Raw genomic sequence first — 20,747 nt, forward strand, 5'->3', positions numbered from 1 at the left:
ATATTTAAGGCATAGTTTTATACGCCTGAGATGTAAAGAAGGCTCATTAGCTTCGACGTATAAACTTTCTACTGGTGAAGTTCTAAATGCACCAAGGCTGAACCTCAAACCTTGGTGATGGACGGGATCCAACATTTTTAGATAGGATTTCCTTGCAGAACCATAAATGCTGGACCCATAGTCCAATTTAGACCTCACCAGAGAACGATATAAATTAAGTAAAACTGATCGGTCAGCACCCCAATCGGTGCTAGACACGACCTTAATTATATCCAGAGCCTTTATACATTTAGCTTTAAGCATTTTTAAATGAAGTATAAAGGATAATTTTTTATCAAATATAACCCCTAAAAATTTATTTTCCCCAACAATCTTCACTGGTTCTCCACAAAATTTAAGCTCAGGGTCTAGATGAAGTTTCCGTTTATTACAGAAATGCATACCGACGGTTTTAGATGTAGAAAATCTAAAACCGTTGGCAACTGCCCATTTCTCAATCTTGTTGAGACAAAGCTGCAGTTGCCGCTCGATGTTATTCATATTTTTAGCACTGTAGCATATCAGGAAATCATCTACGTATAAAGAACCCTCAGTGCCAGATGTCAACGTTTTAGCTAAACTATTAATTTTTATGCTGAACAGTGTTGGCGAAAGAATACTGCCCTGGGGAACACCCATCTCCTGCTCATGCGAATCAGAAAGAGTGGGCCCCACCCGTACCTTAAACTGACGATCAGATAGAAATTCGGATATAAATGATGGTACGCGGCCTTTAAGACCCATATCAGAAAGGTCCTTTAAAATACCATATTTCCATGTGGTGTCGTAGGCCTTTTCAAGGTCAAAAAATATCGACACCACATGTTCATTATTAATAAAACCGTCACGAATAAAAGTTTCGAAACGGACAAGGTGATCTAGTAGATCTAAGTAGATCGTCCTTGACGAAAACCACATTGTATATTAGATAGTAACTTGTTGGTTTCAAGAAACCAAACAAGCCTATCATTTACCATCCGTTCCATAGTCTTACAGACGCAGCTGGTAAGAGCTATGGGACGGTAATTATTTGGATCAGTATGATCCTTACCCGGTTTAGGGACCGGGATAATACACGCCTCCCTCCAAGTCGGCGGAAAATTACCAGTTTGCCAAATGCCATTAAGTAAATCTAAGAGAGTCTCAAGTGGCTCAGATGGTAAATGATTCAGAAGCTTATAATATATATTATCAGGGCCACACGCAGTATCGTGTGCCTTTTTAAGAGAAGTTTTAAGTTCCTCAATTGAAAAACGTCGATTATAATCTTCTAAATTCTTAGAAGAAAAAGCCAATTTAATTTTCTCCTTATGTATTTTAATACGTCGAAACTCAGAAGTGTAATTCTCAGAAGAAGATTTCTGAGATATTGTTTCAGCTAGTTTATTCGCTATTTCAGATGGCGATGTTAATAGGGTATCGCCATCTTTTAAATGCTGAATTTTGGCTTTGTTGTTTTTGCCCTTAAGCTTCTGAACCATGTTCCAGACCTTACGCATGGGTGTTTTTGACGTAATGCCTGAAACAAAGTTCCGCCAACAAGAACGTCTCTTAGATTTAATTAATCGGCGAGCCTTAGCTCCGAATATACGGACCTGGTTTAAATTATTATTATCAGGACAATGATTAAATCTGTGCTCGGCCTTTTTGCGATCCTTTATGGCTTTGCGACAGTCATCGTCGTACCAGGGTTTACTTTTGGATTTTGGATTTGTCGAGGTCTTAGGTATGGTTCTATCAGCTGCTGTTAATATAAGTTCATTAAATTTTAAAAGAGGATCTTCTGCAGCATTGAGATTCTCTGGAGTGATGTCAGCCTCACAGAACATCTCAAATGCGATCCAATCTGCTTTATCGAATTTCCACCTAGCTACACGTTCTAAAGAATTAGAAGTAATATGTTCTAGGATTATAGGAAAATGGTCACTACCACAAAGATCGTCATGCACCTTCCAAGAAAAATCAAGAAGAAGTGATGGATCTGTGATAGTGAGATCGATAGCAGAATAAGTGCCATTACCCGGATGTAAATAGGTATTAGAACCATCATTGAAATAACACAGTTCTTCCTTACACAAGAAGTCTTCGACTATCTTGCCCTTATTATTTATGTTATTACTGCCCCATAGAGGGTTATGGGAATTAAAATCTCCCATAATAATAAACGGTTTAGGTAATTGTTCTGTAAGATTATGTAACTGAGAAGCTGACAGAGAAGTGTTTGGAGGTATATAAACGGAACATAATGTGATTGTTTCAGACAACGAAACACGGACGGCCACAGCCTGAAGCTCTGTATCCAGAGAAACAGGGCTGTGGATAATATTGTTATTTATGAATATTGAGGAGCCGCCTGCCGCCCGCTCTTCTTCATTTGAATAAGTAGTATATAAAGAATAATTTTTAAGATTTATTTTATCTTTGTCAGATGTCTTCAGGTGAGTCTCCTGAAGACAAAGGGCAATAGGATTTAGTAATTGAACTAGCTGTGTTATTTCAATAAAATTTACTTTAAGACCTCGACAATTCCACTTTATAATTTTATCGTATATCGCCATTATGGAGGGAGACGTATCGGAGATTTCTCTTTGTGTTTGGACCGCGGGCGACCCTTTCGTGGAGATCGGCTGTTAGATCTCCCTTGTGCGGGTGATATATCCATCACCTCCGCATCTGATGTTGAAGGACCAACGTCCTCCAACGATCCAAACTTATTAAAAGTTTGGATAGGATCCCTAGTGGCCTTAGAGGGACGCTCTGTTGGGCCACTAGGTTTATCAGTTGTTTGGTTATTATTATTTTGAGATTTGTTTTTGGATTTGTTTTTGTCATTATTTTTAGAGGAATTGGGCTCAGCTGGTTTACCAGGATGCTCTGTATTGTTTACTGTTTTTATTTGGTGTGTTGAAGTAGTCTGAGTTGAGGAAGAATTTAACGAGGGTTGAGACGAAATTTGCAAAGAAACATAACTAGGTTTGTCGTTTCCAATGGGCCAAGTCCAAGAGGTTTGAGTAGCAACAGTTGCTACTCGCTTGACCACATTGGCAAACGAAGTCTGTGGAGAAGTATTACTAAGTGAGGCTAATTTCCGGGCTTCCTGATAGGAGATATTGTTTTTAATTTTCAGGTTGATAATTTGTTTTTCCTTCACGAAAAGCGGACAATCCCTTGATGAAGCCATGTGATCACCACTGCAGTTGCAACACTTAACTGTGTTGCTGCAGCCGAAACCATCATGCCCTTCACTGCCGCATCTGAAGCAAATGAGTTTGTTCTTACATTGGCCCTTGCCATGACCAAATCGTTGGCAATTAAAACAACGTATAGGATTAGGGATATATAAATCCACATTAACCCTGTAGGGGCCAACGTAAATATGCGACGGAAGGGAGGTAGTGTTAAATGTTAGCAGATAAGTATTAAGTTTAAGGATGTTACCAGATTTCTTCGTAATGAAGCGTTTTACTCTGATAACACCCTGTGAATTTAGTTCTTGGCAGATTTCTTCATCAGCTTTTGTTCACTCTTAGTTGAGAGAACAATGAAAGCCGGCCAACTGTTCTGTTCATTATCAAGCGAGTCTGATAACTTCCTCTTTTTATCAGCACTTAAAGACAAAGTCGGCTGAGAGGAAGACCGGTTACATACATTTGAAGCATTTAAAGAAAGTTTTGAAGTAGACATGGCATATATTTGTAAATTTCACCCCATATGTTCCCCACCCACCACGGAGTGCCAACAAGGGCGATGCCTGAACCTGGGAATACCCAGCAGGAAAGACACCAAGGACTCCATATGAGGTATACTCAAACAGATTGATTTATACCAACAGGTTAAATTCAATCTACTCGATTGACCCATGAGCCACCGCCTCAAAACGTAGTCCCGCAAACGATATTTCAAAAATAACATTTGTTCTCTAAATGATGTGCTGATATAGAGGCAACTGGGATCACGCAGAGGCAAGACATGACCAAGCCGATTGATCGGACCGGGCCCATCCGACCTCCCGTCTCTCTCCAAGTAAGGGCCAAAGTGGCGTGTTGGGCGTGAGGATCTCGCAAGACCAACCCGCCCTCAGCCACCAGGATACCGTCCTCGTAGATTACGGGTTGCAACCCACGGCAAACAGGTTGCTCCCCGGTTGCCTCTCACACAACCGGGAAGATGTGAGCCTATTATATTCACCGGGCTCAAACAGGAGAGCTCTAGGTTAGTCGACTTTTACGACAAGCTTGCCTAGAGGGCTGAGGTCCTATTCTTATCACCCCGGAAACCCCACGGGGCGCTGCGTATGGAACCTGGGTGCCCAATGCATGGTCGAATAGTTAGCATACTAACGCAGCACAATAACCCAGGAACCTCTCATTAGTTCGGTCGCTGTGAGCTCAAGCCCAGCTCATGCCGGCTTCCTCTCGTGGGAAGGTCTGACACCTATCTTCGGCCCTCCCCAGTTTCCTCTCACAATAATGCTGGCCGCCGTCGTATAAGTGAAATATTATTGAAAACAGCGTAAAACACTCATAAAATAAATAAATATATGGGAACTGAATGGTAATATAGATACGATATCCAGTCGGGAAGCTTGACGCAGTTAGCTTGTTGAGTGTTCCAAGGGGCTTTAATTAGAATTAAACACACTTATATTTTTGAGGTCAAAATATTAATACTGTTTACAGCTGTATAGTAATTAGAACTGCTTGATATGTTATCATAGGCTTTTTGTGATAGTTGTGTAGAGAGGAACTGTTGCTAACAATGATAATTTGTAGCATTTAGTAGACCCATACATATCTTAGCTACAGGGCTTGAAATGGAATTAGTTTTTGAAATCTTTATTGTTTTTATATTTTATTAATTGTTTTTAACGCCATACTCAATACTTTTTCACATGATGGCCGTTAGTTCTTTAGATGGAGGGAACCGGAGTGCCTGGGCAAGGCCACGGGCCTTCGGCAAGCTCCTGACAAACTATATAAGATGGGACGTACAAGTATGCACTGTGACACCATATTGGAGGAAGACAAGTGGTCCTCGATGAATGTCAGACAGGGCAAACCAACACACGTGCATAGTCGACTATTTACCGTCACCAAGGCCCTGCATGCATTGAGAGCTAGGAAATCTACAAATTCCCTGTCCAAGGTTGGTTTTGAGCCAGTAACCTAAGACCAAACCTGACACCCAACTTAACTACGGTATACTGACACGACAGATCAGGAATTCAGCCTTGTTAATGTATACCGACACCGAACTTAACACCCAACTATATGCTATAACGCCAGAGTGTATTGACTCGGGAGCCTCTCATCAATGCAGTCGCTGTCAGTTTAGGTTCAGCTCATGTTATTAACAATTAATAATAGTGACAGCATCTTAATAAAGCTTTAAATTTCTTTTGTGTTCTTTTATTCACGGGGAACACCGACCGGGGCTTCTCAATGCTGTGTAGCGGATAGATATGTGTAAAGGTGCATTTTCTCATTTGCTCAGCATTCTCAGACATGTGGATCAAAATGATCTGTTTCTGTCTGATCTGCCTTACTTTTTGATGAAACATGTGACCCAGCTTTGTTTATTTATTTATTGACTGATGTATTTATTTGATCGATGCTTAGCATCATACTCAAGAATTGTTCACTGATACGTTGCCGGCCATTTTTATGGGTGAAGGAATTAGCTGAGGACTCGACAAACCACCGACTATTGGCAAGTTACTAATTCTCCAGAAGCGAACGGTAACAATAAAGCAATATGGTTTTCTCTGGTTTAAACAGTATGACATCATGAATCAGAATTATTCTTAACATATGAAATCCACGTAAAAGTAATCCTTTTTTCTCTCCTCGAATCAGAAGCTGTTTAAGGCTGTTTTAAATAGAACATGGAAGTTTGTCCATAATTATTTTCATTTAGCAAATTGCTACTTTATCCATGCTCAACAATTCTTCGATTGGCTGTTAGTTTTGTGGATGGAGGAAATCGTAAATTGTTCAACGAACTTAATTGTAAGACTGTGCACACGGCCACACACCGCTTATAGTCTCCCATGCACACACAACAAACAAAAAGAGCGGACGAATCCTCAAATTCCGTGTCCAAGGCAGCAATTAAGTCGCAGTCAACAAAATTATAGCTCGCCAGTGTCTAGCAGGCGTCGTAACTTGCCAGATATGGGCTTTGACAGGCAGGTAGTCTGTGAAACCGCTATTATCCTTTAAAGCTATCGAGAACAGTCATAAAACTTGCAAAAACCACCAGTCGTTTCCGGAACACTTTTCGTGTCGTAGTTTAAAAAACCCAAAAATTGTTCCCCTTTTCCCAGTGCTTTATCCTTTCTTAGACCTGGTGCTATTTGTGTTATTTGTGTTATTTAGAAGCAGGTGTTCCTTAAGGATATACAATTGCTAGGTTTCATCACACGACGTTTGGATATAGATACTAACTGTATCAAGTGCTTACTAGCTTCCTCTCCGAACGTGGGACGGTCTTCCAGCAACATGCGAATGGTCGTGGGCTTCACCCGGGTTCTGCCCGGTTTCCTCCCACCACATTGCTGGCCGCCGTCGCATAAGTGAAATATTCCTAAGTACGGTGTAAAACACCAATAAAATAAGTAAGTAAATAGTTATCAAGTGATAACTTTTCATCACTTGATAACGATATTAGTATCTAAATCAAAACGTCGTTTGAATAAACCCAGAAGTTGTACACCCGTAAGGAATATCTTGTTGCACAAAATAACTCGCTGATTTCATCCAGTATGGTTAAAACTGATAGCAGGATTTCTTGTCATTATATACATGTTATTATGTAAAATTGCACTTATGTAGGACGTGTCGCATAAGTGGTTCGCGTGCTAGAGCAGCATAATGGCGAAGCAGCCTCTCTCCAATGTAGTTGGTGTGAGTTCAAGTCCAGCTTATTTTGGCATTCATTCCAATCACACGTGGGGATGTGTGCCAGTAACCTGCTGATGGTCGTGGGTGTTTCCTACCATAATGCTGGCCGTCGTCGTACAGGTGAAATATTGTTGAATATGGCGTAAAAACTAACAACAAAACAATGAAATAAATTTACAGAATATGTCCACTTTTTGAGCGCAAGGTTGCTTAGGGCTAATTAACATTTCTATTTCTTTGCATCGTATTTTTGATACTGTATACCCTTGTCTGACCCTGGTTGTAACACACCCGTTAGAATTTTAATTTCACAGTGGTTTAAAATCAACGGAGTATTTTGGTTTTCACACTCTGTAAGATACGAAGTGGCAACCAAATTTACAGAGCTGTAATCCAACGAATTCAATACACTCGATCCCCATTCCTTGAGTTATTAAATGTGTAAGCATAACACAAATCAAGGAAATACACATGTAATGTCGTATACACATCACTAATGACTTCGGGTCATAAGGCCCTGAAAAAAGTGTAAACTACCTGATTGTTTTAAATGGGGTATTTTTTATTATTTTACAGAAAGAAATATGATAATTTACAACCAAACAGAAACTATGTTCACCAGGACTTATTTCACTTTTTTGTTACACAGAAGTGTTTAAGTCCAGAGACACATTATCATGCCAGTAATAAGCATTTGTTAAAACTACTACACCTGAAACCTGTAGCTGAACAGGTTCTTTGAACAAAGCCCCACGTCTGCCTGCCATCTCTGCACTGATGCACAAGTATGAATTGTTAGTGGTAAAAAAAACGCGGTAATTAATAAGGTTACATGTCCACAAAAACAATTTTAGTATGATCGAAAGTATTAATAACCGAGATATAGCGGTTTGCGAGAGAGACAAGGTATCTTTTCTGTGACACAAACACACATGAGACAATGTTAAATCACTGTAACCATCGACAGTCACGCACTCTTCGTTATTCACAATTCCGTACATTTTACGCGAGTCTTTGCTACACGTGAGATTTTGCTTTGTTTTGATGTTATTGTGTGTTAAATGTGAAGATACCACGACATATTGAGTAATTCTTGACCAGTGACATCTGATAAATTGCAATTAACATCACTGCATTCTTTTAACCTAATTCTGCTTTAGCCACAGTGCTAGAGGTTTAAGATTTTCTACCATTTAAGCAATTCGGGGAACAGTTATAATAAAACCCTAACTGAAGTTAATTGACAAAAAGGCATATTTCACCGGTTACCTGCTACTAATTGCCAACTATCACACTATCGTCGCTATACTCGGCTATCAAAGAAGTGTCTAATGTTGTAGAATATGCAAAAGTAGCCTTGTGCTTTTGTTCATCCCACGTATAACTCATCCTGTGACATACTGCTCGCAACAGCTATCTGGCTTATTGGGCATCTGATCTACCTGCATACAAAACCAGCAGGCTGGAAGTATTGGGAAAGGTATACATGTCCCTTACCGGTCTGAGCTATCAACATAACTGCTTTGGTAAAGTCAGAAACAAAACGTGTCATAATTTTGTTGAAAATAAACGAAATAACCCATCATTCAAACTTGATCTGTAACTTGTCATGTTAAAGCTATCTATGAAGTTTCAACTAAAAATCTAAAAATATCAAAAAACACAACACAAACGGCCATAATTTTGCTTAAAATGAACGAAACAGCCCACAAATCGAATTTCACCTGAAAGTCATACTGAACAATTTGATTCAATTAACCATTTTGAAAAAAAAAGTCCTGAAAAGACCAAATTTTGAAAAAAAAGCTCTTTAAGTGGCTCCATCTGCCGGTCGGCCAGGTGTTTGACAGCTTATCTTTTAACGTGGGCTATTCATGTTCAAAATGGTCCTGTGTGCAAGACGACATCAATGTTTATAGCATTATCCATTGTGATTATGTTCTTGTTGATAGTAACTAAATTTCTAATCTAAGTAATAATTTTATCATGTAAAACACAAGGCACAAGCGGAATAATAAAACTTATGCAAAAAAGGAATATCTAATAAATTTTGAAAGCACTGACTTTCTATTGCTCTTATGATGGAGATGACACTGCAAACTTCCATAAAATTATTTGAAGTTGGCATAGGTGTGGAAAGTTTCCAGATATGCCAGCGCCACCTGGTGGAGGAACTGGAACTGATCCTGTAAGAGAAAACAAAGATATTTGTATCTCTGAAATCAAACTGTGTAAACATAATGCACATAATAATCGTCACAATCCAAAAAGATCTTTAGGATGTTTTTATTCCCACGTGACGTACAGATATGTAAACTATATATGTATTTATTTCACTGATGTTTTACGCCGTACTAAAGAATTTTTCACTCATACGAGGGGGTGGGGGGGGGGGGCAGCATTATGGTGGGAGGAAACGGTCAGAATCCAGGGGATGCCCACGGCCATCTGTATGTTGGCGTACTGACCCCTTCGATCATGGAGGCCGCACCATGTTTGTAAAAGACAAGTGGTCCTCAACGAACTCAATAATTGGTTATAGACTGCGCAAGCAGTTAAATCTTTTACGGTCGTTAAACCCACACAAGGAGTAAACATACCAAGAAATTTAAAATAACGGTATACTCGGAAACTTGATTGGAAGATTTTTAGCACATCCGTGACCTTTAAGTGGCCTTGACCCTTAATCTCAGTATAACCAACATGAAACAAACGCCGAAGGACTAAATGCCACAAATATGAAATGTCATAATTACGTTTTAAATGTAGGCTGGTAATTCCAAAATGCGGTTAAATCCTTACACTAGTTTTTCTGAAACTCTGCATCAAAACATCTGCATCAACTGAAAATTTGGAGTCTAGAAATGACCCGGCCTAGGAATTTACAGCAGGGCTTTGTGAAGTTGTCGTAGTATAATAGCATATAGATGAAAACTGATGTCATTGTGTTGTATGCGCAATTAGGGTTTTTGGTGGCACTAAGCTAGTCTTCTTACTCACATTTATTTTACATAACAGTAAAGGATTATAATATACGGAACTCTGTTAAGGTGACATCAAACACGGGATCATACAGGGTGATAATGATTTTCACCAAATTGTTTAATATGATTTATCAATCCAGACCTGGATCCTAAATCACATCTGAATTTGCAAAGGCAGATGAACTGGCAAATGCGTAATCTAGAAAAACAAAAATAACCTCCTACCAAATCAGTGATTATCTGAGGCCTGGCCACCCGCATTTGTTTGACTGCTTGAGGAATGTTCACGTCTCGGTCAAGTTTCAGTCTCTCCAGTACAAATGAGGCCGCGCAGAATAGTCCACTGTTTGTTAGTCCGTCCCTGGAACATGTACAGAGCTGTCATAAAGCGTTTTATCATGGCAGTTATAATCACAACTCTAGTTGTTTACGTATTCTTCACAATAACTACAGAGTCTACCGTTCCACAAAGCTGGTGAGCATAGAACTTCCGCTCACCGCGTCGTTGTGAGGTCAACATTGTAAATATGCTGTTCGTTGATTTGAAAAATGGAAAGTTAAAGCACTTGTCACGCCATTTTACGGAATAAGTTGAAATATATGTGGTAGTACTAAAGGTGGGGTGAACGTTTACCATCTCACTTTATGCGTATATAGCTGCATATGTATATGTTGGTCTTTGCTTACTCAATGATTGGTTATTCGTTTATTTTCCTATAATTTACCATCATTTTTGAAGCTTAGTGACCTAAAATATTCTAAAGCAATTCCATTGTATCGTTTACCGTATGTCGTCATCTAGGGACGAATAAAACGCCACGGCAAATTAACCCCTCCCTGTACCCCCTGCGAAGAACGTTGGGCAAGGTAACTAACTGACCTGCAGTGAACCAAGATAGGCTGGTGTCCGGCCACCTTTTGCCAGCTTGTCACGCCATCTATGACGGCCAGCAGGGAAGGAATTGAATCACAAGAAGGCGCGCTCGACCAGAGCCCACAGCGGAACTGCTTGATTGGACACGACACTTTCTGGAAGCAGAATAGACACAAGGGGGCTGAGAATCTAAGAAAATCAAATATAGAGTGATATCTACCTATGCCAATCTATGACCCTGAGGTTCTGTAGTTTGGTTTAGGAAAGTAATGCGTTCGTAGAGGGATCAACAGGCACTTCCTTATGTGTGCGCACAGCGAAAGTGACGCTTTAGCCCATGTCGCCACCTTCCAATGGATTAACAAATAAAGAAGATGTTTAATTTGTAATTTCAACAGCTGACAGATTTTTTTATGTTTTACAGGGCGGGTGTCGAAAGTACACATACCGTGTCCTTATAGGCCAGGTTGTACGTCCTTACTGTGAAGCCACTTTCCTCTTCCTTCTGCGTACATTTTACGTCAAAAGGATCGAACGTTTTCCTTTTCTCCGTCCAGTATATACCCACGTTCTGAAGGCAATTAAACAAAGCTTGTAGACAAATCTGAAGCAGTATGTACCATAGAATGTACATAATTATAATATTCGACCTGAACCTACGTGTTAGAAGAAAAGCAAGACATGATGGTCGATGTGCGAATGAAAGAAGATAGAGAAACAGGTTATTGCTCACCTCAGATTCGTTGTCCACATCGTCCAGCATAACGATGGTGGCGATGCCGTGATCATAAACCAGACGCCAGAAATCCACCACAGTCTTCGGTAATGGCGTGTGTGTGATGATGAAACCTCTCTTCAGCATATAGCTCTTCAGGCAACACAAAAACGCAGGCAAATGTAAGTAATCGGGTATATTATTTATATAAATAATGTGCTATGCAATTAATACATGTATATACTGTAGGGCGACAGGTCGTTATTAGCAGAAACTCGGCAGATGATGTACACCTGATAAAAGTGTAGCATCGTTTAACATGGCACATCGCATTTGTGGCGCAGAAACTCTGGGTGTAACGAACCGAACTCTTGAACCCCAATCACATATTTATTGATGTCTTTGTTGCTTAACGACATACTCAAGAAGTTTGGTCTCACACGATGGTGGTCAGTTTGTGAATGGGGGAAACCGGGGTGCCCGGATGATGGAAAATCCCACTGAGAGAAGGACACACGTATATCAGGTAAAATAAAGGTAACAACAAAACTTGTGACTATATACAAGAATACTTACGGAAAGGAAGACGGCGTTTATGTAGTTGTTTTTGCCAGCCACTGGAGTGGATAAGTAAGGCCTGTAGTTGTCCGCTGAGAAGAAAGGATCACGGAGGAAGTCTCAGTAAAGTATTAGCATATATACCCACTTGATTGAAGTGGACAAACTTTCCAGTCCTCCGATTTTGAGAGGCGTATGAACAGAAAAATAAAAGGAACGAGCCCCCATTTACCTTCACCATTAATTCCTTTATCCACTATGAACATGAAATGTACCCAGACTGAGGTGAAAAAGTGTCATTTGAATGCAATTACCTACCATGTAGATATAAAATGTCCATCCACCACACAGCCACCCTCTTAACAGTCAACGAGTACAAAATCCCATCAAAAGTCTCTTTGAATGCTAATCTATGCAATATTTAGGCCTGTTGAATTAAAGCATGGGTAACTTTCTTTTACTGCCTTATAAAATGACTATAAAATCTGACTATGCCTTTCATCAGGACTCATTATTGAAGTCACATTTTATGAGGCATTCATAAAGGTGTGAGAGTAATTTCATGTAAACTACTGACATTTTGGCTCCATATACCGACTATCTGCATAAGTGGACTAAGAAAAAATCGCGCGGGAATGCCGGTCATGTGGCCGCACTTGGACAGGAGTACATGGATTGTGACAAAGCTACGTACTATGAAAACATCAGGCGATTTTGAAAGGAAAGTTTAACCTCAGACATCTCCTAAAGATACTGTGCATCATCTATCACTAAGAAATCGAGCCTTTATGAAATGAGTACGAAATCGTTTTGTAGTTCAGGGTTCATTGAAATTTCAAGTTAAATGTTGTCTGCTAACGAGTGTTGCTAAAATTAGAACTATCTCCATACTCAGAAGTTCTTCTGTATGAGAATTAAATATTGTGACACAGTTTCATCTTTTTTGTTCTTTTCTTGTCAGTCAAATATTAGTCTCTCTCTAAATGACTGTCCCAAGTATTTTATCGCCTTTTTTAGGTTTATCAACGATTTGTGTTCGTTTTGATGACGGGCTATAATTTCAAGCTCATCCAAAATTGTCTGAAACAAGTCGTGCATTCAATAGCCAATTTCCGGGAAAGTTTCTTATCAACCCTGCCTTTTAAAAGTCTGCTTTACGTAAATAAGTGGCCTATATGAAAAAAGTAGCTCGTTAGTACACAAAGAAGTTTTTGAGGTGATTTTTTACTGGTTAACTGCTGAGAGGGTTACTGTGGGGTGGCTGGCGATTTTATACCCACGTGGTAGGTAATTACTTTCTACCGAATTTTATTCATCCCACTGTTGATATGTTTCATGTTAATAGTGGATAAGGCAACTAGTGATATAGGTAAATGGGGGTGGGGGGGTGATTTTTTTTTCTTTCCCTGTTTCAGACACCTTTCAAATTCTGAGGGCTGGGATTTTGGTTCACTTTACCATGACTGTATTGGGGTACATACCCATGCATGGACTATGTGTTACCACAAATCTCAGTGAACACTATACTTCTCTTGTGGTACATTGATGTTGATTGATTTGATTGGTCTTTTGACGCCGTACTCAAGAAAAGTTCACTTGTACGACGGCGGCTAACATTATGCTGACAGGAAACCAGCCAGAGTCCAGGGAAACCCACGACCATTGTGCATTTATAGCCGACATTTTTCAAGAGTCGTGAGGAAAGCAGGAAGGTAATCAGCCAAATTATCATTATCATTATTATTCTATATTGCTCATATTGTTTAAAAACTATGATTTCGTTCTCACCGGCGACAATTTTGTCAGACCTATTCTTGTGCAGGTTGTCAGGATGTAAAGCTGTCACCAGAGTAGCCTTGTCCAGAGGAGGGGTTTTCTCATTCAGCCGCTGTGGCGACGAGATAGAAGATTGACATATCATAAACGTGATGTATTTGCTGAGGTAGAAGTTTCTTGTCCACGGAAGGATTCAACCTGTACCTTTAAGCTGGATGTATTAGTTTACCTGTTCCTGCATCCCACATAACATACTTAAGTGTTACGATGCTCTATTAAATGCGGCGGAGTTTTTCCCCCTAAATACAACATATCTTAACAACGCTTTTTTATGGGCATATGTAACAAAAATGCAAACACGATCTGCCTCTATAAAACACTACAGGTACAGTGCCCAGCTTCACAAAGCGGTGTTCGACATTTTGTTGTCATAATTTTGTCGTACGATATTTTGTAGGTCACAATTACCGGACCATTGCCGTATATGTACGACTATCGTTCTTGTATGACATCTTTGTGAAACCAGGGCCAGGGCTTTGCTTTACTGGAAATGGATTCTGTATGTAGGAGGATATTGACATTGACCAGAAATTGTTACCTGGAACTGTTCTGCTATCTCCAGTTGTCCAGTCTCCGGGTTAACAGTACAGAGATCAGCAAACACGCTGGAGAAATTCACACCTGGGATTGACCCTTCCTGGAGCTCTAAGGCTTCTGCCAGGGCCTCGTGCAGAAATTCATACTGCTCCTGGAGCAGTAATAACAGAAAACAAGTCAATGTATTTCTGGTACAAAAAACGAGTGATGTCAGGTAATTTATAATTTATGTAGACTGATAGGATCTGTGGAGTTAAAATTGTAGGAATGGCAGATTGGACTATATTCCTGATCAAAATACAGGGAGTAAAGACGGTATGTGCCTTTACAAAACCGTGTAAAGGCGACACTTTCTAAGAGTGCCCATAACGGTTCCTTGTGGCTTGCATCATCTGCGTTCTTTCCCTTTAAAATCTTGTGGGCAAAAATTGACGGAAGGTGAAAGTAGTGTTTATTTACCAAACTCTGGACCATGTTGACTCGCTGTTCCCTGAGCAGCCTGACACAGGCCGGCACATCCACCACACCTTCCTCTTTGGCTTGGTTTATCAGGTAGTCTAGAGCTATGAACGTTCCTGTACGGCCTATTCCAGCGCTATGATGGAGACAGGGGGAGATGTATACCTGACATGTTTTTAATAAGACATGTTCACACTAATATACAGTTAAGTATAAATCAAATTAGGTAGCACAGCCCGATTCTACAAAGCCATTTCCGCCCATTTTCCGGTCACAAAAATTGGTTAGTGACAAACAGTAACCAAGGGCCCGGTTGTTCACACGTATATCAGCTGATACACTTGACATAAATCTAATATTAATTCTTAAAACAGTTTTCAACAACCAGCCACATGTATGTCAAAGTCTACAAGACAACTAAAGCGGCCATAATTTTGTTGAAAATAGACGAAACGGTCAAAAATTCGATGTTACAATTTAGTTGCAAATCAACGAAACAGCCCAAAACTGAAACTTCAAGTGTCAGTGTTCATGATGAAGGCGCATACCTGGTTTCAATACGGTGAGATAAATCGGTTTTAGAAAGAAGGCCTCGATTTTATAAAAAAAAAAATCGAAAAACCGGCTTCAAACTCGAACCTGATCTGTAACTTGTCATGGTGAAATATGTACTACGTTTCAGTTCAACGCGTTGACTCACTTTGCAAACAAGTCCGAAAATCTGTCGAAAGTCCAAAACAGTTAAAACAAACCCAGACCATACATTTGTAGAAAATGAATAAGAAGGCTGAAACTTTAATTTTATCTTAAACCTTTTACGTGGAACACAGTCATCAAGCTACAATTCACAGCGATGAGTCGTTGTTGAAAGTTCGGAAACGTATTCCCTAACGGACGGACAGGCGGACGGATAGATGGACGAGAAGACAAGGTCTAAACCTATATTCTACTCCGGAATTGGCAAAATGCCATTCCAACACGACATTTGGTTTACTTCTGTTTGGATACTTTTGTCTCCATCAGTTGTCAAGGTTTTTACCTGCAGTGCACCACTATAGGCCCATTCAATGCTGATTTATGTCCCAGGACTTTTCTCTGGAAGTCCAATAAGCTACTGGCGTTAGAGGGCGCACCATGATCTGGCCAAGCCGTGAAGTGAAATTGTTTGACGATCTGGGTCTTGTTCTGCATCTAAAATCAAACACTGAAATTAGATAAATCATTACATTATATCAATAATTTGAGTAATCGCAGTTCTCCAACTGATCATTTACACGTTCGATGGCGATCACGAGCATGAGCAAACCTAACCACAAATCAACATACAACGCTCATACTGTCGGTGAGAAGTCTAGGACACGCTCCATAAATAAACCTACAATCAATGTAGCTACAGTCTCTTTGTGCAAGCAGGCCCTGACGATGTCACGACATAGTGCCGATAATGATGTCGCGACATGGTGCCAATAATGATGCCGAGACATGGTGATGCTGGTGTCGTCAATGCTGATGGTGTAATCTAGCAACAGGCTTATAAAACGTGTTTAGCTTCCTCTCCTGCTGTACGTGGGAAGTTTTTCAGAAACCTCCGCATGATCGTGGGTTTCCCAAAGGCTCTGCGCGGTGTCATTCCAGCATGATGTTGGCCACCGACCTGTAAGTGGAATATTCTTGAGTACGGCGTAAAGCACCAATTATATAAATAAATAAGTATAAAACTCGTTCTCTGCCCAACTCTGGTGTGCATATTTGTGCGTCACAAGAGGGACAGTTCCTCAGTAACTTGCAGAAAGTTGTTGGTTTACCCTTTTGTCTTGTTCTGCAGTTACTGGATGAATACATGCTGTTTATTTGAAAGTTACTTCCCCATGTCGCACGTGGTAATATCCATTATCATACCCTACCTCAAACAAAATGATATGCAGGATAATATATACAAAGACACAAAAAACATTCACTGTGTTTCCCACCTTCAAATGCTTCAGTTGCAGAGTTCTGATGGCGTAGTTAGAGAAGTTCTCTTCGTCCAGCAGAGAGACGCTGATGAAACCAAACTGCTTGGGTTGTCCGTCTGGCCAGTACTGGACGCACTTAGTCTATGGAGGTAAGACGTTGACATCAGAGACAAAAGTAGGTCAAATATTTGATTAAACAATTTACATTAAAGGTGGAGAAGAAATTAAAATGACATTAATTTTAGGTGAAAGAGTGCGAAAAGTTATTCCTAAATGTGGTCTTCAATATTTTTTCCGACTTTTCCTTAAGGAGAAAAAAAAAATTTTTGTATGGTTGGTATTTGAAACCACCTTTTGGTATTGAGAGTCTTTGTTTGATAATGTCATAAATGAAGATGTAAAACAGGTTTGAAAAATATTTTTGCGCTAGAATATGTTTTTTTCAGCTAACAGATGTAATAAATCTCAATTTGGATCATATTTATATTTTTATTATGTTCATAAAAGTTATCATAGTTTAGGTTAAATGCATATGTTTTCATATAAACAACAAATTTACATTCACATAAATTCATTAGAGAAGCAACACATCTTTATTTAGAATATTATTATGCAACAACGACAAATACCAAAAGTTAGTCCCATATACCAAAAATATTTTCAAACACGCTTTTCTTTTAAAAACAAAAAAAATCCACAAAAATATTACAGATCATATTTGCAAGAAAATTTTGACGCTCTTTCATCTAATTTTTGGTATCCATTTTATGTTTTCTTCTCCTTTAATTGTTAATGCTTTACAAGGAGTTAAATATCAGAGTTCAAGAAATCGTTGCATTCCTCAAGATACTATGTTCGCGACAAATTAGGATGGAGAGAGATGGAAGAAGAGAGGGAACGACAATAAACCTTGACATGTCTGTCAGAGGGAGAAAAAAGACATCCTAAAATTAGTTGTTTACCGAAACATGAAATCAAAACAAATCCCCACCTTTGTCTTCTCCACCAAATTGGTCACCATGACAACTTTGCCGGTGTTTTGTTCCCAGATCATGCGCATGAACTCATTGATGATCACATCAGTTGGACCTGTAAGAGTTACGATTATTTATCTGACGCCATGCATGCTCAGGCTGTTTGCACTTAGTCAGTGGCCCTCAGTAAAAAGAAGCTAGGGTGTCCGGGGGCATACCAGGGGCATTTGGCATTTGACATCCAGTCAATGATGTGGATATACATTGTACCATTGCAGGCCATATGTGGTGAAAAAGTGTTTTTCTCAGATCATTAGGGTGTATTGTAAGCTTTATATGCATGAACTGCAAGTGGTACCACAAACAACCTCGACCACTTATTGAGATCAGGCCTCATTGGGCCATCAGAGCGGATATGTCCAACACTTGCCTCTCTAACGTTGGGATACTGTATGCATTAAGTTGGAAGTAACATGTCTTATGTGGCAAAGACCATATGATTAGCAAATTTTAGTGACAACTGAGAATGTTAACTAATTTCATGAAACAAAATCTGCACGTAGTTCTGAGATCATGCCGATAAAGGTTTAAATATAAAAAAGACTAAGAGCAATACTATCCTTTTAGACATTAAAGAGCTATACCAGAATTGTCCACTCTTCGGCATAATTTTTTTACCGTTCGATATTCCATATTCAAGAAAAGCGAAATGGGATAAATAGCTGGCATGTTACAAAGCTGTATTTTCGAAATTCTGTGTTTAGTGTTGTTCCGAAAAACAAAAGATTATTACGGTTTATTACTTTTAATATGATTAGAAAGAATATTTGATTAATTTATTTGATTGGCATTACTACGCTGTGCTCAAAATTATTCCTCTTATACGACGGTGGTCAACATTATGGTAGGAGGAAAACGGCCAAAGCTCTAACTACCTCGGCCACACAGGCTGTCTTTTAAAAGACATAACACTAATGTCTCGATTACAAACATATATGGCCACATGACATATCACCTTTATAATAAAAATGGCACTTACTTTGAGACGCGATGTACTTTTTGGGTTCGTTGTAACCCTGTAAACAGGAATGTTATTTTACTTATTCCTGATCAAACTCGGGTCGGGTTATACCAAAGACTTTAAAACTGGTGCTTATTGGTGCCTCGCTTGGCACTCAGCACTGAGAAATTAGAGCAAGGAAACATGACTGGTTCGCCCGGAATCAGGATAATGTCACTGCCTGGGGTGTCATGTCTGGTGTCTTAGACATGATCCTTCTGTGGCAGCACAAGAAAACAAAGTATATGTAGACGCACATAAACATGTTATCTTCGACGTTAAACCCCAAGCATACATACATACATACTTAATCTTTTACTAGATGTGTTACGCCACGCTCAAAGAATATTATTTCAGTTACGTAACGGCGATGAAGTTTATGGTATCATATGATTTACAAACTCCGTTATCAACACCACCTGGAAGGTTTAAGTCAACTGTTGTATACAAAGTATTTATAAGTTTATAAATACTCACATCGATGTAGCAAGCGTTAATGTAATCGGTATCCTCGTCGACGAATTGCTTCAGATGGACCCGTGAATGGTCGTCTGAAAAACGTTTTATAGTTATGCGTTTGTTCGTAGAGCCGTATGGTTATGCCAGCATGACACATAAATCGGGCACGCTAACTTCGAATGTAAATATCAGCACAACAGTATATTTTGATAAGTAAAGTCCGCTATGCATTTAGTTAATTCAGCCAAAAAATTGAATATATACCAGGTTATTGTTATCAGAAAATGGCCTAATTATTTACAAAGGCGTTGTGTCAGCCAGCGTCAAAAATGTCTTTAGTATATGCCTAAGCTATATATGGAATTCTGATAACATTGCTTCCTCAAACGTTGTTGCTGGACACCAAAAGGTTTGAATATTGAAGTCGCGTGTTCGAATCCAACTAGTACTCCAGCTTGGGTTCACGTCGATGGGGTTATTAGGTATACATGTACATGTCAAAGAACTATAGTTCCCTAACTAACCCTATCCCTCTCCATCATTTTGATGAAACTTTCGTGAGTTTAAAATGCTCTTGTATAAGATCATTTAACAAAAAATTCAGTGCAATTCTTTGCTACCATAGCCCAGTATGTACGGAAGTCGGTTAAAGTCATCATCTCACCATCGTAGAATCTTAGCATCGTCCGACGGTGGGACGGTGCGATGGCGTGATCCTATGAAAGGATTGGGCGATGGTGCATGACAATGGGCAATGGCCCGAATCCATGGGACGAAGATACAAAGCCGCTGTAGCTCTAGGGCATGGGACCATGGAACGACCACATCGTGCCATCGCCATATCAAGATGCTCTATAGCCGAGCGGTTTGCAAAGTACAATGGTTGGATGAAGGCATAATCCGGCTTCCATAACTATGGAGTATAATGTGCTTACAAGCCACGAGATTCCGATAACGGCTTTTGTTCTTGTTCTCAGCTTTGTTAGCCACGTCATGCTTAGCGTGTAGTCCCACGGGAAATGTCTGCAGCAAACAATTGATTCTGTGACTAACAGTTTACCTCAGGTGTAACGTTAAGTAGGTCAAAAAAAGAACAGACTAAGAGTAGTACATAGTTTAATTAAAAGGACTTGATATGGTAAGGCGGAGAATCGGCCCCAGAGATATACGATCAGTACAAATTTCAAAATTCTAGTACAATTCCATAAAGTCTCAAATCAGAAATATAAAAGTGGGTCGAAGCAGCTATCAAAGTGTTATGGTCATAAAAGAGAGGGTTGTTTAATAATAACCCACCAAAAAAGCTCTATCAGTCAAAAACACAAATTTTCGAACAAACGATGCACTGTGTTCCTAATTTACAGTATTTCACCAGAAATATATCTTTACTGAAAC

At 39.6% G+C, this 20,747-nt stretch overlaps 2 protein-coding genes across 2 annotated transcripts in view; both read right to left on the minus strand.

Annotated features, from left to right (window-relative positions):
• LOC135469947 (cell death abnormality protein 1-like) overlaps positions 1–20,747 on the minus strand; it is a 116,009-nt gene that overhangs the window by 22,134 nt on the left and 73,128 nt on the right. The window lies entirely within an intron of this gene.
• Positions 9,053–16,095, minus strand: LOC135469680 (receptor-type tyrosine-protein phosphatase kappa-like). Its single transcript, XM_064748233.1, has 10 exons — positions 15,944–16,095; positions 14,905–15,040; positions 14,447–14,596; positions 13,861–13,960; positions 12,091–12,164; positions 11,533–11,667; positions 11,248–11,370; positions 10,806–10,954; positions 10,151–10,286; positions 9,053–9,127 (listed from the first exon to the last, which is right to left on the minus strand). Exons 1-10 carry the CDS (start codon positions 16,093–16,095, stop codon positions 9,053–9,055), a joined length of 1,230 nt encoding a protein of 409 aa, XP_064604303.1.

This window comes from Liolophura sinensis, chromosome 7, assembly GCF_032854445.1.
Source record: "Liolophura sinensis isolate JHLJ2023 chromosome 7, CUHK_Ljap_v2, whole genome shotgun sequence".
Classification (NCBI taxonomy): domain Eukaryota; kingdom Metazoa; phylum Mollusca; class Polyplacophora; order Chitonida; family Chitonidae; genus Liolophura; species Liolophura sinensis.